General features: G+C 39.1%; 1 protein-coding gene across 3 annotated transcripts in view; it reads right to left on the reverse strand.

Moving 5' to 3' along the window:
• STXBP5L (syntaxin binding protein 5L) overlaps positions 1 to 24512 on the reverse strand; it is a 354593-nt gene that overhangs the window by 311389 nt on the left and 18692 nt on the right. For all 3 annotated transcript variants that reach the window (XM_067546369.1, XM_067546370.1, XM_067546368.1), the window contains exon 2: positions 11380 to 11477. In XM_067546369.1, the coding sequence (XP_067402470.1) occupies positions 11380 to 11477 (98 nt within the window). The remainder of the gene's footprint in view (positions 1 to 11379; positions 11478 to 24512) is intronic.

The following is a 24512-nucleotide window of genomic DNA, read 5'->3' on the forward strand; positions in this document are numbered from 1 at the left end:
AGTTTTAGAATGAAAGTCACTATTTCTGTGATTTTTTACAATTGTCATATGGCACCATGCGAGAAATCAACTCATATTTGAGCTATGATTAACAAGAGAAAAAGAAAGTGCTGGAGCTCAACCTCCACAAGACTTTCATTTTGATAAGTGAATAAAATGGTCTGAATGAAAGACGTCTGTCTTCACCAGTTTACAAACCACAACACAGGTTGATCCATAAAGTTGAAATTTGCCTTCGCTGAGCATAAGAACAATATAATTATGACATTATTAAAAAACTGATGAACATTTTATTCCATAAAGAAATATAAATGCAAATGGGTGATCTTTGTCCAAAAGGTGCAAAGACCTGGAGAAAGCATGGAAGTGTTTATAAAGTATTTATCAGAACAAGCAGAGCATCATGACTTTGGTATCAACAACAGCAACTATATACGAAACTATCTAGTAGTTGGAACTTTAAATTAGGAACTTTCAGAAAAATTACTGTTAGCAACTGACCTAATTCTAGTATAGCCAGTGCAACTTTTTATGTAGACAGCAAAATTCTAACAAGAATTAGTTTAAAGCAGACTTCTGCAACGCAGCAGTGGTATCTATTGTTCACTGAACTCCATAATAATGTTGTCTTGCAGTTTGCTCAAGCATTAAAACAGGTAAAGTGATTATTTTCAGTAGCTTTCAAAATTATGTATTAAAATAAATTATTTTTCTTTCATGCATTTCTTATTTTGTTATTAATAAACCTTGATCTTAAATTATCTGTCAGAAGTGTGACCTCACATGTATAGCATACAGAAAAACTGGATACTAATGTTATCTTACAAAAGCAGTTGAGTATTCATATTAGCTCAATTCCCACACTAAAAACTTAAGTTAGGGCCAGCTCCTCGCCTGATGAAAATAAGCCTAATTCCACTGAAGTTAGAGCTATGCTGATCTACACAAACTGAGGATTTGGTTCTTAGAGCCAAAGTGGATGACATAGTTAATATAACACTTATGCACAATACATAACTACAGCACCACCATTTAAAAAGACAGGAAATGATTATTTAAGAAAATTTACATCCTACTACTCTTGCAGTTTAATACGTTAAGCCTGATTTTACACCCTCATCCATAAAAAGTTATGTCTCAAAACTGGTAGTTAATTGGGAATGAAGAAGAATTTTTCTACAAAATTTGAAGTGAATTGGATGAGAGGCCTGTGCATTAGGACCCCCTTAAAGTACAGTGGCCACTTTTTCCAATTTCTTATAACTTTCTTGCCATTTTCTAGCAAGTTCAGTACAGCGCTCATTTGAAGAACTACAGACCTAAGCTTTTATTTTAAAAAAGAAAATCCCCATCTCTTTTCCCTGCAGAGACAGACCTCAAAATGTAAACCAATCACTAGAGAGTCTTGTCAATGGAAAAAGGCTCTTCTACTAAACGGTTTAAAATAGGGGCTACTAAGCCTAAGATTTGTGGAAAATAGGGGGATCTAATGAATCTCTGAAGGTTTGATGCAAATTCAGACCTCCTACACGCATCAAGAGGTCCACAAGAAGCAGGAAGAATGCGCTCCTGATCTCACTCAGTCTCCCCTCCCTGTGGATCTCCTGATGTCCTCTAACAGTCCTCTGTGGTTTGAAGCAATACTCCACTGTCACCAACCACAAGAAGGTAATGAGCAGCCAAAGCAAGGAAGCACCAGTGCTTCTCCTCTGTACTCCTAAGTAATCTCCCCCCAAATATAAACAGGTCCCTGCTGGAAGGAAATGCAGGGTAATAGGTCTTTGGTTAGTGGAGAGTTTCCTAGGAGCAGAGGGATGCAGATGTGTTCAGGAACAGCTCAGAAATGCTGGGGGAGAAGATAAAGGGAGAAGCTCAGGCACTTGTCTTCTCTACGTGACAAGCCTCCTTTACTTTGCCAAAGGGGAAGTCCCATTGCTGTAAACAGGAGGATCCTCAGGTGGAGAAAGATAGAACTTATTCCCCTTGCCTCATCTACTGAGATGAGCTGCTCTGCAGCTCCCAGAACTCAACTCTCTCTAGTCCTTCCAGCACTCCATGTGCCATGCTAATAGTACCACTTCTCCAAACACCCTACTGAACTCTTTGGGATCACAGGGATTCCACAAGCATAAGATCCATGAGGATGGTTTTTGGAGTGGACCTGACAAGCTTCCTAAATCTTGTAGGGTCTAAATAGGCCTCTGACAACCTCAAAAGGCTCTCTGGTGCACTGATGTACTCATCCAGGTAAAACCCTAACTCCTCTGCACCTCATAAGGTCTATAGGAGATTCACTCCCACCCTAGAGATCTTAGGAGGTATGCATTAGCGAAAGTCCTTCTCCGGCAGATCTCAGGAAATAAGGGAGTGGCAAACGGCCATCACTCAAGTCCTCTTCAAAAATCATTCTACCAGACCGAGGAGTTCATTCAGAAGATTCACATACATAATCTTTAAGACGTCAAGGGTGCAGGCACATAAAGATAGTTAAAGTGCATATTACCTTTCAAGAATGTTCATATTTAAAAAGTTAGAAACCTTGGAAATGCAATTAAGGTTGCACTTCCCAAAAAGAGGCACCCAGGCTACTGTAACTCTGCCTCTGTAGTGATGGCCTGAGAATGCCAGAAAAACATACTACCTTATGCATCATACCAATTTCATTTTATCAGTAACCACAAAGACTAGAAAGCCTTAATCTTAATATAGCTGCTTTACCACTTTTTTTCTGGTCAAGCATAGTACACATAACAGAAGTTTACAGATTTCTGATTAGACCCCTCACATACAGAAGGCACTCATCAGCCCATTCTCCATTAGAGGCCCAATTCTGTAAAGTCTTTATGGTGCTTATTGCTTCACAGAAAGTGCTTAGCTCCTCAAAGGATTGGGCCCTTTGAGTCAGCAAGTAAAAGCATCACTGGAACACAGAGCAACAGTGTTTCCATATATAAATCTTAAATGCCCAGATCATATTGTTAGAGAATACAATGAAAAGAGCAGAAGTTAATGTGGAGAAACTATCACATTTTAGTAACGGAGATCTCTATGTAACTAACTATAAAACCATATTCTGTGGTGCAAATCTTCATCATCATTTATGCAAAAAGGGAAGATGATAGTTTGGCCTCTCTACAGAAGAAAAGTTAAGGTAGTTTGGTAAGCCTTGTTTAAGAAGCGTACCTTAACTTTGCATTTTCTGGATTTCTACGTTTGCTTGTTTGTTTAGTAAACATAACATTCTTGAAAGGTAACATGGACTCAAACTTATATATGCCTATGTAGCCAGTATATAAGGAAAAAGTATGTAGAATTACTATTACACTCCTCCTCCTGTATCTCACCTTACCTCTCACTGGAGTGCAGGCCAAAGTTTTATCTTTTCAGAAAGTATTATACGGAGTCATACCCAGGGCCATTGTAGTTAAACCCTTAACTGATAGTTATTCATAGCTCCCAGCCACAGTCAAAAGGAGAGTGTCAGCTCATTAAGCTCTACCTCTGTTTTTTCATTATTAACTAAAACAGAATCCCAATTTAGAGCAATTAACGAATAACTAAATGTAAGTTACACAGGCTCTGTTGCCTCTCTGGAGTAACAAAGGCTCCCATCTCAGTCTTTCCCTTAGATAAAATACAGTGAAATGGACCAAACATTTTTAAATGTTTCTGTGATAAGGGACTTGGAGGACCAGGTGGCCTAGTGGTTAGTGCACCTGTCCTCCAATCCCTCATCTCAATCTCATGTGGGTTAGTAACGATACCCGATTCTTGCTCCCAAGCAGAGAGTGTTTGGACCTCCCTGATGCATCTGGGTCTTTGCCCTTAAATGAGGCATGATAGGGGGAGCTGGGCCCTCCCTCTCTACTGGGTCTCGGTCCAGGGCCTTGTGGAAAGTAACACCAGCAGGGTCCTCTCTGCAAAGAGTCAAATCCACTGACCAGGGCTACTTTCTACCGATGCGCTCCTTCAGTTTGGGATGTGGCCTCTGTAGTCCAAACAGTCAACAGCTTCTCAAACAAAGTCCAAATGAGCAGGGCCCTGCCAGACAAGCTGGTTCTCAAAGTGTGTGGGCTTAGAGAAGGCAGTGCCTGGACACCTTACCATTCTGTGGTCCCCTCAGGCTCCACCTTCTGTCTGGCTTCCTGGAGTAGGATTTCTCTCTCTGATATCCTGTTCACCACCTTTTCCCTGGCCTTCTTAGCAATTTCTAATCCACTCCTCCTACCGCAGCATGCTCAGTAGGCCTATAGGGCCCAGTGCCATTTAACCCCCTTAGGGCCAAGTGTGGGGTTTGTATGCCTCATCAAAATTTCCCTAATAACTAAATACTAAAATGACACTCACTTGTAGCAAAATGTTACAGGTTTTGAGACCCAGCCATAGTACTAGCCACATTCCTGGAACACCCTGACACCTGTCATTTTTGTGGCGAGATGAAGACCCTGGCACATATCTATGTAGAGTCCATCAGATTGCAACCTTTTCTTCTCACTCCTCCAAAACCTCCTACTGAGGTTCTGCCTGCACTTTTCCCCACCCCTCCTCATTTACAAATATCCCATCCATGGCACCACCATCACAAGCCCTCCTCATCAACCTGTTCCTGGCACTAGCCAAAATGGCCATCCATCATGCTAGGAGAAGGAACCTGGATGGGGAAGGAGGAGTTCTCTGTGACTGTGGGACCCATTTCCAGTCCTTCATTAAGTCACATCTCCAAAAAGAGTTCCTCTGGGAGATGTCCACTGACTCCTTAGACACCTTTGAGGAGCAGTGGGTACTGTCAGGGGTTCTCTGTTCAGTGCCCCTTTCCAGTCCCCTGATTTTTAATCTTTGACCCTCACTCTCTATGGAATCTGTAACAGATATTGCAACCCCAGGCAATATTTTTGGAGACCATCATATTAAATTAATGAATGGTTTATGTATGATTGTGTTCTACTCCAGGGGTGAGGGTTACCACATCTCCTGTAGGAACTAAAAACCGTGTGTATGGAGGGGGAAGGAGTTACCCCTGGGATTGTAAACAACACCAGAGAAGCACCATCCCCTGAGGTGGTCTGCATATAGTGGTTCAGGCTGGGTTTTCCAGAGACTAGGAAACAAAGACAGTGTTTTTAGTATAAAAGAATGAGCTTGAATTGACCTATGGCCTTTCTATTGATTCAACAAACTGACAGGACCTTTGGTCCTTGGGGGACCCCAACCATTACTGAAGGGTTGGAAAGAGTCCTATAGAGGAGGTGAAAATGAACTCTGGTAAGCTTTCAGTAAGTCTTTAGGAACTTTTGTTTTTATATGGAATATAGATTTTATGCTGCTTTTTTCTTAAGAACACATGTACTCTTCTGATAAAGAGCTCTGTGGTAACTTGTAATTGTTGCCAATACTCTGTTCATAGTCTTCAGAGAGAAAACATATAGGTGCTGTCTGTTATCCCCAGCAAGCCAGTCTGCCTATCACAGAGTAAGGCAGGGGACAGGCAGCCTTAAAACCCCCTTTTAAAAAGGGAGTCCCTGCCCAGAGACACGTGATGGCTGGAGTCCTAAAATCTCACTGGGCATCCTGGAGTGGACCATAGAGGGGGGAATACAAGTGCAGCTACCCTGAAACTGTGACAGCACCCCACTCAACATCATTCCCCAATTTGATGCACTGCCATTTATCATTACCCTTAAGCTAGCTTTCAGCCCACATAACAGTACTCATATACAATTCAATTTGACATAATGCTTTTCTCAAATCTAGGCATGTTACATCTACTGTGCTCCCTTAATCCACTAATTCAGTAATCTTATCTAAAAAGAAAAGCATTTCTAGTTTGCTTAGCAGGAATAGCCTTTATAACTGCTGATTCCTTTATTCTCTAGGGGCCAAAGTCTAAAGTCTTTACTAAAGAATAGATTGTGGCTTTTATGTATATATGAACACCAAAGTAGATAGACCAGAGGTCTGATCTGGCATGGCATTTTCTAGACTCGTAACGAATTCACTCCGGTACCAGCAAGTATTACACTATTGGATTCAGTTAAAGGAACAGCTTTAAAAACTCTGCAGTAATGAGGCACCTAGCCACCCCAGGTATCATGGAAACTCTCTCTCTCTTGTATATAGACAGGCTACACAAATAGATTGCACTGAATTGGGGCCAAAGAACTGCTATCAACACTGATTTGAGAGCCATCAGAATTAAGTGGTCATTACATCTGTATAAACTGCCACTTGAAGGCTGCAGATGTAACTCACATGCTTTTATACTATAGCTTTCTATATGCTTACGTACAAAGAGGTGGAGCAAGAAGGGATTAATTGATATCATCTATATTTCTGTCCATGTTCACCTATTGTGAGTACTGGGATGGGTGGACCTAAGCTAGTGGGTGCTGACCCAGGTCCTGCTCCTGCTCCTGCTCAGCCCTCTCCCCTGAGGCGCCCCCGCCTACCACTCATGCCTCTCAGGGAAGAGGGCAAAGAGGCCTGAATGGTGGGTGGGGGCTGAGCAGGAGCAGAGCCTGCCTGGACCCCCCACGCTTGCTAGGCTCTGTGCCACCAGGCAGGGAGGGTGGGCATCTTTTGCTCTCTGGGTGCACCAGGCCCCATATTGCACTCCCTGTGCCGCTGGAGAGCGGTAGCTGCTGCACTAGGCCCATCCCAGGCTGGGTCTGCTGCACGCAGAAGCAACTGCTGGGTGTGGGCTGGACCGACTCCTCATGCAATGGCATGTGGAGGCTGGGGGTGGCGCACGCTGTGGCTGCAACCTGCATAAGGCCACAGGGCTCCAGGGGGTGTGCAGGCCACTCACTGCTTCTGGGGGAAGCAGTCAGAGGCCTTGCCTACACCTCCCAGGATGTGTGTGATGCAGCTGGGTCAAGTGTCCTGCCCAGCCCCGGAGTCCATGTTGGGGGTAGGGACTAGGGATCTCCCTGCAGACACACTCCCAAGAGGCATGAACAGGGGGAGTGGGAGCCTCGGAAGAGGGGGCCAAGCAGGTCCTACGGGAGAGTATGTGCACAGTGGAGAGGCGGAGCAAGAGCTTCCAGTGGCAGCTGTTTGGGGAGGCTTAGCCTCCCCAAGCCTATTATACTGGCTGCCTATGTCAGAAAGCAAATAATTGCCAAACCAACCAGGTCTCAAACCCAAGTCTCTTATCTGAGGTCTAATCCACTATCTTTCAGTGCCTCTCAGCTACGTTATTCAACCTTCTTTGTATCAGTTTTCCTATCTGTATAATGGGCCTAACAATGCTTTACAGTTATATAACACTTAGTATCATAGATTCATAGGACTAGAAGGGACCTCGAGAGGTCTTCTAGTCCAGTCCCCTGCACTCAAGGCAGGACCAAGAATTATCTAGACCATCCCTGACAGGTGTCTGTCCAATCCACTCTTAAAAATCTCCAATGACAGAGATTCCACAACCTCCTTAGGCAATTTATGCCAGTGCTTAACTACCCTGACAATTAGGAAGACCTTCCTAATGTCCAACCTAAACCACCCTTGCTGCAATTTAAGCTCATTGTCTCTGGTCTTATCCTTAGAGGTTAACAAGAACAATTTTTCTCCCTCCTCCTTTTAACACCCTTTTATGTACTGGAAAACTGTTATGTTCCCCGCTCAGTCTTCTCTTCTCCAGACTAAACAAACCCAATTTTTTCAATCTTCCTCAAAGGTCATGTTTTCTAGACCTTTAATCATTTTTGTTGCTCTTCTCTGGACTTTCTCCAATTTGTCCACATCTTTCCTGAAATGTGGCGCCCACAATTGGACGCTATACTCAAGTTGAGGCCTAAACAGCATGGAGTAGAGTGGAAGAATTACTTCTTGTGTCTTGCTTACAAAACTCCTGGTAATACAACCCAGAATGATGTTTGCTTTTTTTTTTTTTTCCTGCAACAGTGTTACACTGTTGACTCATATTTAACTTATGATCCATTCAGACTCCCAGATCCCTTTCTGCAGTACTCCTTCCTAGGAAATCATTTCCCATTTTGTATGTGTGTAACTGATATTCCATTTAGGAAGGAACAACTTTCCATTTGTCCTTATAGAACTTCATCATATTTACTTCAGACCATTTCTCCAGTTCGTCCAGATCATTTTGAATTGCAACTCTTCCCAACTTATTATCTGTAGCTCTCAAAATGCTTTATAAAGATGGGTAAGTATTAATATCCTTATTTTACACACTATAACTAAGCACAGAAATTTAAAGCAATGTATGAGAGAGGCATCATAGTCTAGTGAAGCAGACATGAAAAATTTCACTTCAAAAGATATGGGCATTTTAAAATAGGTGGCTAGAAAGGCAATTATTTTGCTAACTTAACTACAATGATTGCTATTAGGTCCCCATAATGACAATAAATATTTTGGTGTTTCTGTAAGTACAGAATTAAGAAAAGATATGAAGAAACATTTTTTTGAACTTTTTCAAATTACAGTATGAACTTAAAGTTATTGTGCCTGATTTACGTTTCATTTAATCCATATTTGAACAAATGTCTCTCCATCTTCAATAGATGGGCCCATCAGATCCAGTTCTTCTATGGTTTCTCCTGCCCATTTAACCAGTTCTCCATTCTGCCTCCCCCACCGCTCCTGTTCCCCTGCTGCTCCTCCTGCCAGAAGCCACTGGTTTTCATTCCCAACCCCTTTGCTCCTGAAAGATATTCTAGAATTAATGGGCTAGAGTCCATATGAACAATTTAAATGACTAATACTTAACTATATCATAAACCACAAGGTATCATTAACTTTAGTATCACTAAAGGCAATCTTTACATAAGGAACTATATATTCTTTTCAATTCTATCACACTATTGTTCTGCCTCTTGTCTCAATATTTCCCATGGAAAATGCACAGAAAAATTCCACTCCCCCATACATATGTCTAATTTCTACTTTTCTAATTTCTAATTTAATATCACAGAGAAATCATGTGCTATAGCACTCTGTTCTAGCTTGTGTTAGGATTTTTGGATCTACCTTTATTTAGTGCCACCCAATAGTTTCTTTGCAGGAAAGAAAAGCAATATTGTCATCACATAATTTGCATTGGTCAAAGGCAGATTCGTTCCAGATCATTGTAAGCATTTTGGACAGGAAATCCTGTCTTCCTGTGTGTTTGTGTTGTCTAACACAACAGGATCCTGATCTTAATTGGGTCCTTTGGGTGATACCACAATATAAATAATCAATAATCCAGTCTACTCGGAGGCTGGTATTGGATCTTTTTTTTAATGATGGCCAAATTGTCCTTCTTGTACCATCACCAGGACTGGCCAGTGGCACCAACAGCAGAGAATACAAAGGCAACAGCAAGGTGTATTGAAGTAATTCCTCCATTATATTATCTAACACTAATCAGTTTCAGGACATTATATGCTGATTCACTAGAAGCACTTTAAGCAGAAGATTAAGATAGAGAGCCTGATCAGTTTTTTTTTATATTTTTAAAGTCTTTCTATTACAAATTCAATTTTTAGGAGGGTAAAATAAATCAGTTATAAAAATGTTGAAGTTAGCATAACAGGTCTTAGCTCAGAAACAAATGATTGTAATAAGTTTGGCTTAAAATGACTAACCATATGCAAATTGTGAGAGGAGAAAATGAACAGGCCTTTTAAAAAATTCAGATGCTGTAGTATTCCTCTAGTATTCCCATAAATTAAAAATGGCATTAATTTAATAGATCTGACCTCACATTCTATTGTTGTCATATTAGGTATTTCCACGGCACAGCACAATTTGATTATTTCAGATGTAGTCTGTTAGAAGTACAGAACATGGAGGGATTTTCCATGCCAGATCTGTGTATTCAATAGGATATATTCTATCTACTTCATCCAGGTAAATAATATGTTATTAAGAGCAGAATCACCAATAGCACAGAATTTGTGATATCACTGGTTTAGTGTCCTTGTGGAAGGCTTATATTGGAAAAACATCCAGGCCTTTGAGGATAAAATGTATTGAGTACAACAGTACTCTAAGATGTGAGGAATCAAAGTCTCTGTTACTAAATGTGTTACGTGAGACACTGGCTGAGCTTCCAAATGAAGAGTTTTCACTGTGTTTGCACTTTGCCTCTGCTATCACTAGGTTCACAGGCACCATGGTGATGGGGACAGTAGGAGAAGCTGTATAGATTAGCTTGAACATACTTTATAAAATATTTTTCAGTCTCAAACCTGGGATCTAGAGGGGTATATAATGTGCACAAGTGTTGAGAAGGGGTAGAAACAGCTTAAAATTGAAATCCTCTTGGATTGCAGTTAAGCTTATGTGTTAGTGTTTATAGGATCAGGGCACTCGTGTTCTTACTTATTGCCAATTATTTACAGCAGAAGTGCTGAACCTGTAAAGTGAGGTTACAAAAAAGTATTCTTTCTATTAAATACATCAAACCCATAACATTTTAACTCTCCTGCATTATTTTTCTTGTCTCTCCTTTATTTACATCTATCCCAATTTGGTAGAACTATATGGGCCTTGATAAATTGAGAAACATGTTCAGAGGAACATCCTGTAATTCAACACTTCGAAATGTACTTTTCAGATTCTCAAAAAAAAAAAATCAGGCCATGTTTGAATTTCCATTTATTTTATATTGAATTTTTTCTTATGTTGACATGTTGATTCTTTTTAATCTATTGGTATTGCAGCATTTCTACCACACTGATTGACATGGTATCTGAACATTTTGCCAAATCAAAATTATATTAAAAAAAGATCTCCAGTTTTTCCCCCCTCTCCTTCTATTTTAGGGGTTTCTTGGTTTTTTATTTTGGAGAAAAAGTGAGTGCTGTATTTTGTTCTGAATGTAGTGAGGCTCATGATCATCCTAATTTTTTGTAAAAATGAGTTCCAAAAGTATCCTAGACTCAAGACTGGGAGTTGAAGAGTTATGCATATTAAATTATCAAATCTTCATGACAAAAAGTTATTGTAACAATGCCAAATTTTATAAATGGATATACACTTTTGAAGAAGCTCGAAGAATGAAAATATCTAAAAGAATTCCCTCCATATGTATTTTTGTGTGGAGCTTAACCTATCGGTTTTAATCCCTTCACTTTCACATACTGAGCATAAAAATTAATTCACCTATATATTAGTGTCATTCATAAGCCAGTAATTCATACATCAAATGCCATCCTCAGTCACATTAATAAGCCAACATTAAATTGCAGAACAACAACAAAAACTACAACTTTTTTCAGATAATTTTTCCAGTTCAAATAGTAAAGTAAAACATATCAGAATTTAATATTATAAAATGTATCTTACCTGAGTGCTTATGGAAGTGAAGCTGATTCATGTCACTAAAGTATCAAAAGTACAGAAACTGTAAAAACTTTGCATAAGAAAGGATACATTCGTATGGCTCCTGTTCTCGTCCCAACAGCCAGAATTTTCTGAACTGGGTCAAAAGCTAAGGCAGTGGGCAAATAAGGAAAACCATGGCGAACCATCTGAAATAGAGTAAACGAACACAGTTAAAGTATAGGACCTGACGCACTACATTCAATATGCATGATGCAGAATCTACAAATTGTTCAAAACTGTATTGTTCATAATGAATTTTATCAAAAAAACTATTTTGAAGGATATACTGTTTATAACCATACAGTTTATTTTCCATCAAAGCAATTTTAAATTATGTTTTTACCCAGTAATATCATTGGATTTTATACATATTTGTAGTAACAAAAGAAATGACAAAATGTGTATGAATGAATACTACTGGTACATGTTGCTCATTTGATATACAGATATTCTTTCACACTATCAAAGACAGCCCTAGCTGCCAACTGTTGACATTACACGAAACAGTGCCTCAAAACACTGCCACAAACAGGAGCAGCGAAAGGAAACAGAATTTGTCCATGATGAGATCCAATAAACCAATAAAAAGAATAGAGTCCACAAAGTAAAAAGATTAATTTTTTTCATTGCAAACACACTAGAACAGGAATTCTCAAAAAAGGGTTCTACTTCAGTTTTCAGGAGGGATACAATCATCCTCCCTTTCTTATTCTTTAATTAAAATATATTATGTTTCTAGCCCTAATAGTTGCAGAAAAGACACTGAAAAAGTGAACTGAGCATAAACTGATGTAGTGATGCATGCCTGAATATGCAGACACACTGAAACAATAGCAACAGGGTTCTTAAACTGGAGATTGTGAACAGGTTTTAGAAGGAGGTGAGCAATCTGCCCTTCTGATGTTGCCTAATGGGAGAAATGCTAGACTGCAGTATGGAAAAAGGTGTCCTGTAGGGGAAATGTTGAGAATTACTGCACTAGAAAAAAAAGTTTAATAAATTGTAGCAAATGAACTACTCCTGCCATAGGGCTTCTGAAGAACATTGGTCCTCATTACTACCTTCTCCCCAAATTGCAAAAATCTAACCTATGGTGATGAGAGATATGCTGCTGTTGTAATTAATTTTACAAAGATGTACAGTAGTAATTAATTTCTGACAGTGATGTAGAAATTTAACAAAGACTTTAATCATTATGATTCCAGTCTCTTTTTTGTTGGGAGGTCTGCTTTGCCATGTGGCATTACTTCAGAATAAATAGCTTGGTTTTCAGTATCCAAGCCTGAGTTGGAATATTGTGCAATACAAATCCTCAGCAGTCAAACTTTCAAGGTTCTCTAAGGTTTGGAGTTAGGGCAATATTCTCTACTGTCTCTGCTCTTAGTTTTTGTTTGTTTTTTTTCATTGCCTATTTCACTGACTTTCTTGATAACTGTGATTTGTGTTCTTGTGAATTCATTTCCTTCAATATGAGAAGAAAGCATAATTCCACACTGTCTACATGATTTATTTTTGCTGTTAATAATTAAAAGTTCCCTTGTGAAGACAGAAATATATTTTGCATTTCCAGCAATTCCAGTACCAACAACATTTTCTTGTAGGGTTATCCTGGCTAGAGTTTAAAGTGATTTCCCTTGGGTCTGGAAGATCAAGGATTTTTTAAAACCTGTTTTGCATTCTTGTCCATATTTTTAGCGTTTTCTTTTTATTCCCAGTGTTTTTATGGTGTAAAAATAGTCAGACTTTTCATTTAGAAGTTTCATTTGAGTATAATTAAAAAGGCATAGAAATTTGTGGGAGGGGAGTTATATTTTTGTGTGACTTTGCAGATCAGTGGCTAAGCTTGCTGAAAACTCATACCCTTCTACTTCCATCCTTTTCTGATTTTTCACCACTATTAAAGCTGATTATTGGACTCTCCTTACTACTGGTGTTCCAAATAATGTAATTTTTCAGCAAATGTACCTAAAAATGTTGACCAATTAAAACTGTATTTTAAAACAAAATCCATAATTTAACAATAGTGTGAGACACTCTTGAGAAAGAAAAAAAACCTATTCCTAGAAGTGAATCCAAGTAACTGGGCTAAGAATCTCTCTCTACAGAGGTGGAACAGGAGGAATCATTTCCCCAGGCAGCAGAGTAAGATCAAAACTGCTCCACAGGCACTCTTCCAGCCTCAGAGCTGGAGTAACTTCTGTGATCCATGTACTTCCACTCCACATGGACAGGGAGGGGCAATGGCCAGTGGATCCACTCAATTATTTATCCAATGACCCACTCTTCCCTGATCATATCCGTTCTTCTAACTTCTCCTTATAAGACATGAGCCCTGGTACAGCTGAGCACCACACCATGCGGGAGTGTACAATTTCGGATTGGTCTAATAATCCTGTTCCACTTCCCACCCCACAGTAGAAATATATTAATTCTGTTGCATCTGGGAGTCTTCACTCCCATAGATGATGGAGAGCAAGGTTTCCCTGTTTTCAACAAAATGTCGTGCTGAGCAAAATGAGCACAGTTTTCTTTTAAGCTTGCCACAGCCAGTTTAAGAGCTTACTCTGAACACTGTCAGAATAGATTTCACTTTTAGGAAATTAACTAGCATTAAACAAACTTCAGAGGAGGTGGGTCTGAGAAAAAATACTGGCCATTAATGGTTGCAAAAGAACTCTCCCAAAATAGGCAGCATATCCAGCTGCTAAATTAAGAAAATAGTGTTGCACAAACATATGAATGGAAATCTAGTCAGCAGCCTTACATTTTTCTGTGACAGGCATTCTGTGCTGGTTGCTTTTAACTTTGTGGAATATGCTCCAAGACCTTCTGGTATTGGGACTCCTGCAAGGTCATAAAATGCATGTGTACAAAGCAACTTAGACACTTTCCGAGCAGAAATAGTTTTTTTCCTTATACTTATCTCCATATGCCTCAAAATATTCAGTTTCAGAAGGTAGAGGAAGTAAATAGGGGCAGCCATTTAGACTTGATTCTGACTAACAGGAAGGTATTGGTTACAAATGTGAAGGTTGAAGGCAATTTGGGAGAAAGCGATCATGACATGATTTCATAATTTCAAGGAGAGGAATGAGTGAGAGCAGCAGAATAAGGACAACAGACTTCTAAAAAGCAGACTTAAATTCAGAGAAACTGGTAGGTAAGGTCCCATGGAAAGAAAACCTAAGGGGAAAAAAAAGGAGTTTGAGAGATGGCAGTTTCTCAAAGACACAATATTAAAGGCATAATAGCATAACTATCTTGATGTAAAGGAAAGCTTGAAAAATAGTAAGATGGCAATATGGCTCCTTCAGGAGCTCTTTAATGATCTGAAAATCAAAAAGAATCCTACAAAAAATGGAAACATTTGCACTTATCCTTAGCAATTTGTATAAGAATAGCACAAGCATATAAAGGACAAAATCAGAATGGTGTAACTCATTATGTGCCTTAGCCTATCAAGGAACATTAAAGGCAATAAGAAGAGGTTTGATAAATATATTAGGAGGAATAGAAAGATGAATGAAAATGTAGGTCTATTACTTAGAGGGAAAGGAGCGCTAATAACAGGTGACATCAAGAGAGTTGAGGTGTTTAATACCTATCTTGCTTCAGAGGGATAGTTGTGTTACTCTGTATACAGCAAAAACAACGAGAGTCCTTTAGCACCTTAAAGACTGACAAATTTCTATGGGCATAAACTTTTGTGGGCTGCAACCCACTTCGTCAGATGCATGAAGCGTATACCTCCTATCTGTTGTTTCTATATGTACATCCAAGGGTAAGATACATAACAATGGGGAGGGCAAGTGCTAACAAAGTCAATTCAGTTAGAGTAGATGAGGCCTATTCACAATCGTTGATTAGAAGGTGAGAATGTGTGAACAGCGACAATTACTTCTTGTAACGAGATAATCATTCCAAGTCCCTATTCAGACCCAGTCTGATTGTGTCAAGTTTGCATACAAGCTCCAACTCTGCAGTTTCTCGCTGAAGTCTGTTTTTGAAATTTTTTGTTGAAGTATGGCAACTTTCAAGTCAGCTATAGAGTGTCCTTGGAGGTTGAAGTGCTCTCCTACTGGCTTATGGATGTCACCATTTTTTATGTCTGATTTGTGTCCATTTATTCTTTTGCATAGTGACAGTCCAGTTTGGCCAATGTACATGGCAGAGGGGCATTGCTGGCACATGATGGCATATATTACATTAGTAGATGTGCAGGTGAATGAGCTCCTGATGGCGTGGCTCATGTGGTTAGGACCTGTGATGGTGTCACTAGAGTCGATGTGCGGGCAAAGTTGGCAACGGGGGTTGTTGCAGGAATAGGTTCCTGGGTTAACATTCTTGTTGTATGGTGTACGGTTGCTGGTGAGTATTTGCTTCAGGTTGGGGGGCTGTCTGTAAACAAGGATATGCTTGCCTCCCATGGCTTGAGCAAGTGAGGGATCATCTTCTAGGATAGGTTGTAGATCCTTAATGATGTGCTGAAGAGATTTTAGCTGGGGGCTGTAGGTGATGGCCAGTGGTGTTCTGTTGTTTTCTTTAATGGATCTGTCCTGTAGTAGGTGACTTCAGGGTACCCATCTGGCTCTGTCAATTTGTTTTTTTACCTCCCCAGGTGGGTATTGTAGTTTTAAGAATGTTTTATGGAGATCCTGTAGATGTTTGTCTCTGTCTGAGGGATCAGAGCAAATCCGATTGTATCAGCATCACAGGTCTAGAAATACAACTGTACATGGGGTACCCTCAATGAGTGGGTCTGTTTCAAGTGGGATCTTGCAGGGATTGGCTCTTGGCCCTATGCTATTTAATATTTGTATCAATGACCACAAGAAAACATAAAATCATCACGGATAAAGTTCGCAGATGACCCAAAAATTGTGGGAGTGGTAAATAAAGAAGAGGATAGGTTACTGATTCAGAGCGATCTGGATCATTAGGTAAACTGGAAGCAAGCAAACATATGAGTTTGAATTCCACAAAATGTAGTTCTATGAATATAGGAACAAAGAATGTAGGCCATACTTATAGGATGAGGGACTCTATCCCAGGAAGCAGTGACTCTGAAAAAGATTTCGGGGTAGCGGTGGATAATTAGTTTAACACGGGCTCCCAATGTGCTGCTGTGACCAAAAATGCTAATGCAGTCGTGGCATGCATAAACAGAGGAATCTCTGGTAGGAATAGAGAGGTTTTATCTTTATATTTTGCACTGGTGTGACTGCTGCTTGAATACTGTGTTCACTTCTGGTGCCCACAAGAGAAGAGCCACAAGGCTAGTTAAGGGATTAGAAAACATGCTTTATAGCAACACATTCAAGGAGCTCAATCTATTTAGTTTAACAAAGAGAAGGTTAACAGGTGACTTGATTACAGGTTATAAGTATCTATCCTGGGAACAAATATTTAATAAAGAGCTCTTCAATCTAGCAGAGAGAAGTATAACAAGATCCAATGGCTGGAATTTGAAGGTAGAAAAATTCAGACTGGAAATAAGGCATAAAATTTTAACTGTGAGACTAATTAACCATTAGAACAATTTACCAAGGGTCATGGTGGATTCTTCAACACTGACAATTTTTAAACTAGGATTGGATGTTTTTCTAAAAGATACACTCTAAGAATTATTTCATGGAAGTTCTATGACCTGTATTATACAGGAGGTCAGACTAGGTGATCATAATGGTCCCTTCTGGCCTTGGACTCTAAGAATTATGCCAAACCAATCAAATTTCCTTCTTTGACAAGGTTATTGGCACCGTGGACAGCAAGGGGAGCTGTAGATGTGATAGATCTTGATTTTTTTTAGTAAGGCCTTTGATGCAGTCAGACATGACATTTTCGTAAGCAAACTAGAGGAAATGTGGTCTAGATAAAATTACTATAAAATGGTGGAAATCTGGTTGAAAGACTGTACTTAGAGTAGTTGCTTCACAGCCAAACTGGAGGGATGTATCTAGTGGGGTCCTGCAGAAGTCCATCCCGAGTTCAGAACTAGTCAATATTTTCATTAATGATTTGGATAATGGAGTAGAGAGTATGCTTATAAAATCTGTGGATGAGACCAAGCTGGGAGGGATTGCTAGCACTTTGGAGGACAGGATTCGAATTAAGGATGACCTTGATGAATTGGTCTGAAATCAACAACGTGAAATTAAATAAAGACAAGTGCAAAGTCCTACACAAGAAAAATATCAAATGTACATATACAAAGTAGGGAATAACTAACTAGGTAATAGTGCCTCTGAAATGGAACTGGGGGGTTACAATGGATCACAAATCGAATAAGCTATCAATGTAATATAGTTGTGAAAGAGGCTACTATCATTCTGGTGTGTATTAATAGGAATGTCATGTGTAAGATGTAGAAGGTAATTATTCAACTCTACTCAGTACTGGTAAGACCTCAGCTGGCGCACTGTGTCCAGTTCTGGGCACCACACTTTAGGAAACGTGAACAAGTTGGAGAGAGTCCAGAGATGACCAACAAAAATGATGAAAGACTTAGAAACCCTGACCCATGAGAAAAGGTTAAAAAAACTTGACGTTTAGTCTTGAGAAGACAAGACTGAGGGGGACCTGACAACAGTCTTTTTAATAAAAAATATGGTGATCAATTGTTTTCCATGTCCACTGAAATTAGGACAAGAAGTAATGGGCTTAATCTTCAGCCAGGGACATTAGGTTAGATATTAGGAATAATTTTATAACAATAGTGGAGCACTGGAACAGGCTTCCAAGGCAGCTTTGTGGATTCTCTTTCATTATAGGTTTTTAAGAACCAGTTAGACCAGTGGTTCTCAACCAGGGGTACATGTACCCAGGGGTCTTCCAGGGAGTACATCAACTCATCTAGATATTTGCATAATTTTACAACAAGCTACGTTAAAAAGCACTATCGAAGTCACTACGAACTAATATTTGTTTATACTGCTCTATATACTATACACGGCAATGTAAGTACAATATTTATTCCAATTTATTTTTATAATTATATGGCAAAAATGAGAAAGTAAACAATTTTTCAGTAATAGTGTGCTGTGACACTTTTGTGTTTATCTGATTTTGTAAGCAACAAGTTTTTAAGTGAAGTGAAACGGGAGTACACAAGACAAATCAAACTCTTGAAAGGGGTACAAGGGTTTGGAAAGGGGTACAATGGTTTGGAAAGGTTGAGAACCACTGGGTTAGACAAACACCCATCAGAGATGGTCTATGTATACTTGGTACTGCCTTAGCGCAAGAGGCTGTATTTAACAAATAAAGCAGGAAGATGTAAATAGTAGCATGAAGGAAGAATAAAGTGCATTGTACTTAAGCATATGATGGGCTGCTAAGTGGATTTCAAGACCGCTCAAAGAAAATCCGGATTGTATGGGTGCTAATAACCTAAAATTGGGGGACAAATACCAATGGAGCACTACACTAAAGGAAGACCTACAAATGCAAACCTCTTCCACTTTGTAGCATAGACATTTATTGTAGAAGGCTTCTGACACTTTAGCAGAATTTCTTAAGATTCCCAGTAAAAAAAAAAAATGCTTAGTCCTCAAATGCAGCCAAGTTACACTCAACACAGCTGAGGATCAGGAGACAAAAATGTCATTATAGTTCAAGCCCTGGCACAATTTAGAGCAGCTTCAGGACTACTGGAGGTTGTGCCTGGCTTCAACAGCCACCAACAAGCCATTCCATCAACCAAAGATTACTGGAATACAGCCACATTTCAGCCTATCTTCTCCCTGGCCATACTCCAACATGCCCCCTCTACCAGGGACTATGTAAGGCGTGGTGTACAATTGAACCTGTTCCACTGTATTTCAGGAATTCCCCAAAAGCTGGTGATGCTCCAGTGGAAAAAAGGGACTGTACCAGGGCTGACCCTCTCACCCTAGAAGTCTGATTTCCATCATGCTTCCAAGCCATAGCTCCACTGGATATTGAAGGAGAACCCGATCACAATCTAATGATAAATCTGGAAGACAAACGGAAGGTTTCACTGAGTCAGAGATCTAACCAACTAAATTAATGAGGTTATGTGAAAGCCAGTAATATGGAATCCAGAATCCTATCTGACTTTCTTGAGAACACCTGTCAGCAGAGCTAAGAAGGGGAAATAGTACAAGTCCTCACAGAGGCAGAAGAATGCCTGCTGGTGCTGCACACTACCCTTACTTTGGTCTGTGCCCGTTAGGCACAGTTTAACCCTAAACTATTGACAATTAGACTAAAAACACCAACAAAACTAGAAATAATTTACATAATTAAACTACCTAAATAGCAGTTAGTGGGATCATAGAGGGAATCCCAAAATAGCATTCCTGTGCTCTGTGGATTGTAGGCACTTCTTATTCTTGCCAAGAAAGAAGGAGGCAAAAGGAGGGACAGAGAAGGCAGTGAGGATATGGGGCTTTTCATCACATAATCCTGCCTCCTGTCGTCTTTTTTGGGATCTTGATCCTGGGAGGGAGAAGAAGCAAGCAGTACCTGTGCTCCTCAGATCACATCTAATGTATACCAAATATGTAAGATGCTTTCTTCTAAACAGAACAAATCAAATTGAGGATAAAGTTTTAGCTAAAAACTTTCTTCAGCATTTTTTATTCCTTTTTCAAAAGCAATGGAGCTGGAATAAACTTTGCCCCACCATTATGTATGTTTATCTCATGAAAATATTCTTTATGCAAGTAAATTATTATCTAGACTTATATAGGAATAAGATTTATGAGTGAAAAACTGGCAAATCCAATTAAACTGAAAACATTACCAAAGCTGTATAGAACACAACACAATCATTTCAGTTCAATTAAGATACACAGGAACTGTCATTAGATTCTTTGTTAGCTGTAGCAACAAAATCCCCCTAGAATTTAGTATGCATGCAACAATATAATTATTTACACAGCAATGATAGCTTCTAATAACTCTTGTCCTATGGTAAGATATATTAGCTAGTAAAGCAATTTCCTTTCAGAGTATTTTTGATCTTCCATAAACTTCAGAAAATACAGAATTAAAACAGATTTTAAAGGGTTTCCATGAAGTAACAAAGCATATGCTTAGAAATTGCCCCTGTATAATCTGTCTAATAATGTAAAATTTATAGAAGCTTGGAATTCTGTTAATATTTTCTAGATAACATTTTCTTATGTAAAATTTGAAAGCAGGATTGATTTATTCAGGTGTGGAGTTATTTGAGAAAATGCACACACGTGTGTGCGTGTGTGTAAAATGGACAATGATGCCCAGGGTTATGAGTCAGGGCTGTAGATATTATTTGCAATGTGCCACCAACATGCTTTATGTCCTTACATAATTCACTTATTCTCTGGCTCCAGTTTAAGCATATGCTTTTAAATGCTTTGCTAAGTCCATCCCTATTCAACAAAGCACTTAAGCCCCATGCTTAACTTGAAGCACATGCTAAATCCAATTGAAGTGAACAGAACTTAAGCAATTATCTAAAAATAAGCATGTGCTTAAGTGCTTTGCTGAACAGGAATGAATTAATGAATTGGGGCCTTTGTGCTTCAGGGATGCTCTTACACAACTTTCTAAGAAATGTATAAATATGAAGTATTATTACTTTTATTGACATTGAATGCAGCAGTAGAAGAGGGCTTTAAAACAGTGCATTGCTATATGTGGTGCAGCCAGCACAGCCATGCTCTCCTTCCTTCATGTGTCTTTGTGCCCAGACCTGCCCTGTGAGTTCTCTGCTCACTGCCTCTGAGAGGTGGAGAGAATGAGCAAGTCATTATTGGGCACAAAGAAACAAGACTAGGCTGAGAACACCCTAGGCTCTCTCTCATGACAACACCTAGGAGACAAGATCATTAAAAGCTTTTGAGGGTTTTTTTAAGCTTCCTGGTTTGACGAAACTAAATCATTCAAAATTTTAAAAAAAGTAAGTTTTGGGCTTAGGCCCTTTCTCTCCCATTTTTCCTTTATTCCTGTCTGCCCCAGAATGAGCTATGTCTAGATTTTCTTCCTTTTGCCACTTTAACTTTTCAAAACTTCCTCAAATTTGGAAAAATTACAGAATGCAAAAGAAAAAAAATACAGCTGCTACTCTATAACTTTTCTAAAATATGAGGGTGTTTTGAAAATGTACAGAGTGGCAGAATACATTTTCCTTTTGCTACTCTGTAGCTTTTTTTGAACATTGGAGAAGTTTTAAAAAGTTACAGGGTAGCAAAAGCAGGGGGAGGGGAAGAGTAAAAAAGATCAAAAAACCCTTGGATTCATTGATTCTCATTGCAGTTAGTGGGCGGGGGGGGAGAGGGGGGGGAAAGAGAGACACGGAATAGAAAACTTCAAAACTCAATAGATCATAAAATGGTTTTGAAAAAATGAAAAGATTTGAGTTTGGAATCCTACCAAATGGAAACAACTTCAAAAAGTTGAATTTTTCATTAATTTTTTTCAGCGTTAATGGCCGCTATCAAGCATGTCTTTGATCTACAGATAAACCACAAACCTGGTTAAAGCACTAAGCACCCTTTATTTTGGCTTAAATTGCTCCTTCCATTTAATGCCCCTTTGTGTGGAGATCGTTTTTTCCTCAGGCCTTGCCATGATGGCCTTTGGGCTATGGCTTCTGTTGTTTCAGCTAAGCCATATGGGCGGAGGAACACAAGGGCTGGGAATGGATTGGTGACAACTGTATGTGTCTGTGTGTGAGAGAGAGGCCGAAACCAATGAAAAAGCCAACAGAAAGTCAGCAGACAAAGAAGCAGTCCCTCATCTTGTAATGTAACCTACGTACTTGGCACACTCAATACTGAGCAGTCATGAGCATGACCCTCCCAGAGAACAGAGACAAACTCTTTGGGGTACAAAAGCTTCCTGGAAATGCTAGTTTACCAAGGGATGTGGTGGATTCTCCTTCACTTAAATCTTGATATAAAGACTGGATATCTTTCTAACAAATATATTATAGCTAACAAATTATTTTATAGTTTTAGGATTAATGCAGGAATTTTATTGGGTGAGGCGGGGGAGGTTAAACTAGATCAGAACAGTCCCTTCTAGCCTTAAAATACATAAATTTATGAAATTGTGAACATCAGAGCATAGTGCAAAGCCACTTTATTTTCAGAGACTTTGGGACCGGTTGTCTGGTTATACTAATGTAAGGATTAAGGTTTTTGTAATTAATTTTTGGGTACTGTTTAATTGTATTTTAATGTGTATCAAAAAGACAACTGAAACTATGGATAAGCCTTTTTTAATATTATGAAATACATAAATAAATAATTCCAGAGGGGTAGCCGTGTTAGTCTGTATACTGCAAAAACAACGAGAGTTCTGTGGCACTTTAAAGACTAACAAATTTAATATTTGCAGGCATAAGCTTTTGAGAGACTTCAGCTCTCTTCTTCAGATGCAGTAATACAGAAAATAGGTAACACAGAGGCATCTTATAGATATCCAACTGCATTGAGAACAATGGGGGAGGTGGAGTCCGGTACTTAAGACCTAATGACGACCATTGAGTAGGAGGTGAGAATGGGTGAGCAAAGTAATTTATCTTCCGTAGTGAGACAGCCACTCCAAGTCTCTGTTTAAACCCAGTTTGAATGTGTCAAGTTTGCAGATCATTTCTAACTCAGCAGTTTCTCTTTGAAGTCTGTTTTTGGAGTTTTTTTGGAGAAGTACAGCAACTTTCAGGTTACAGACAGAATGCCCTGGGGAATTAAAGTGTTCTCCCACTGGTTTATGGATGTTATTATTTTTTATGTCTGTTTTGTGTCTGATTTGTGTCCATTGACACATTAGCTGTGTACACTATATCTTTAAAAGTGTTTCAGATTCTATTTTTAACTCTCAAATGTTTCATATCAAGAATGAAACATTGGAGACTAGCAAATATATATTTATATTATATAAAATATAATATTTCTGATGCCTAAGAAAAATTATGCTTATGTATTTATATTCATTTTACTTTCTGTTTAAAAGTAAAAACAGTATAAATCACATGCACATATATTTTCTATGTTACTTAACACAATCACTGAACTGTAACATCCTAAATGCATTCTGCTGAGTCAAGATGATTGCCATTGCATTTATCATCTTTGGGCACAATTCCCAGAAATGGTTCAGCTCTAGTTGTACTACATGAATTCACAATAGTATGTGCTCTAAGTTCCATAGGTTTTCTACCTGAGAGAGCTAGCAAATCATGGTTACTATTTTTGAATCAGTTAAGATTAATAGTTATTTGGTACTTATTGCAAATACACTTAACAGAATGACTTCATTTAGAATTATTTTGAATTTTATATGAGCCTCAGTAAGAACTAACTCAGCTTTAATCTATGTTAAATAAGGCATTAAAATTAAGTCTTCATTATTTGGGAGGGGTAAGTATGCAAAATTATGTGGCACTTATTAATTCTGTATTCTAATGAATTGTGGTTTCCCATTTTTAGTATTTATTTTAAATTATAAAAATACATACAAATACTTTAATCCAGTTCAAATCAATAATTTTATAGAGCTGATTATAAACACAAGAGCAAATCTAGAATGCCTCAAGGAACAGACATTACCATGTGCTAAATCATGCCTCTAGGAAGAAAACTCCATGTTAGTGTCAGGAGTTTTCACAAGGTATACCTCCCTCATGGAGTTTTCCTCCACATTCTTCTTTTGGGGGCAAGGACCCAGAACCAACAGATCTCCAGAGATCTCAGGAATCTGCTAGAAGACAAAGCCAATCTATACACATCCTGTGTCCATGTGTTGCTGCATTCTGGCCCTTCAAAGCTCTCCCCGTAGGTCTCTGTTGGCATGGTTGCTGAGGGCTGCCTCCTGATGGCTGCTGCCCCTGTAATTTCTTTAAATGGAGTTTTCACACTGCAAAGGAGACTCCATTCAGAAATTAATGTAGCCACAGTCTGTACTAACTTCTAGGCAGATTCTTTTCATAGATGGAGGAGGGACAACATGGTTTTCACCTCTGACCCTCCTGCCACCTCTGCCAGCCTACTCAGGGTACGTCTGCACTGCAAGTAGGACCCATGACTCGACTCAGGCTCATGGGGCTGTTTCATTGCAGTATAGACTTCTGGGATCAAGCTGGAGCCCAAGCTCTGGAAGCCTCCCACCTCACCGGGTCCTAGAGCTCCGGCACCAGCGCAAGCCCAGAAAGCTATACTGCAATGAAACAT

This window comes from Emydura macquarii, unplaced genomic scaffold, assembly GCF_026122565.2.
Source record: "Emydura macquarii macquarii isolate MOO-44397 ecotype Brisbane River unplaced genomic scaffold, CSIRO-AGI_Emac_v2 contig_1119, whole genome shotgun sequence".
NCBI classification, from domain to species: domain Eukaryota; kingdom Metazoa; phylum Chordata; order Testudines; family Chelidae; genus Emydura; species Emydura macquarii.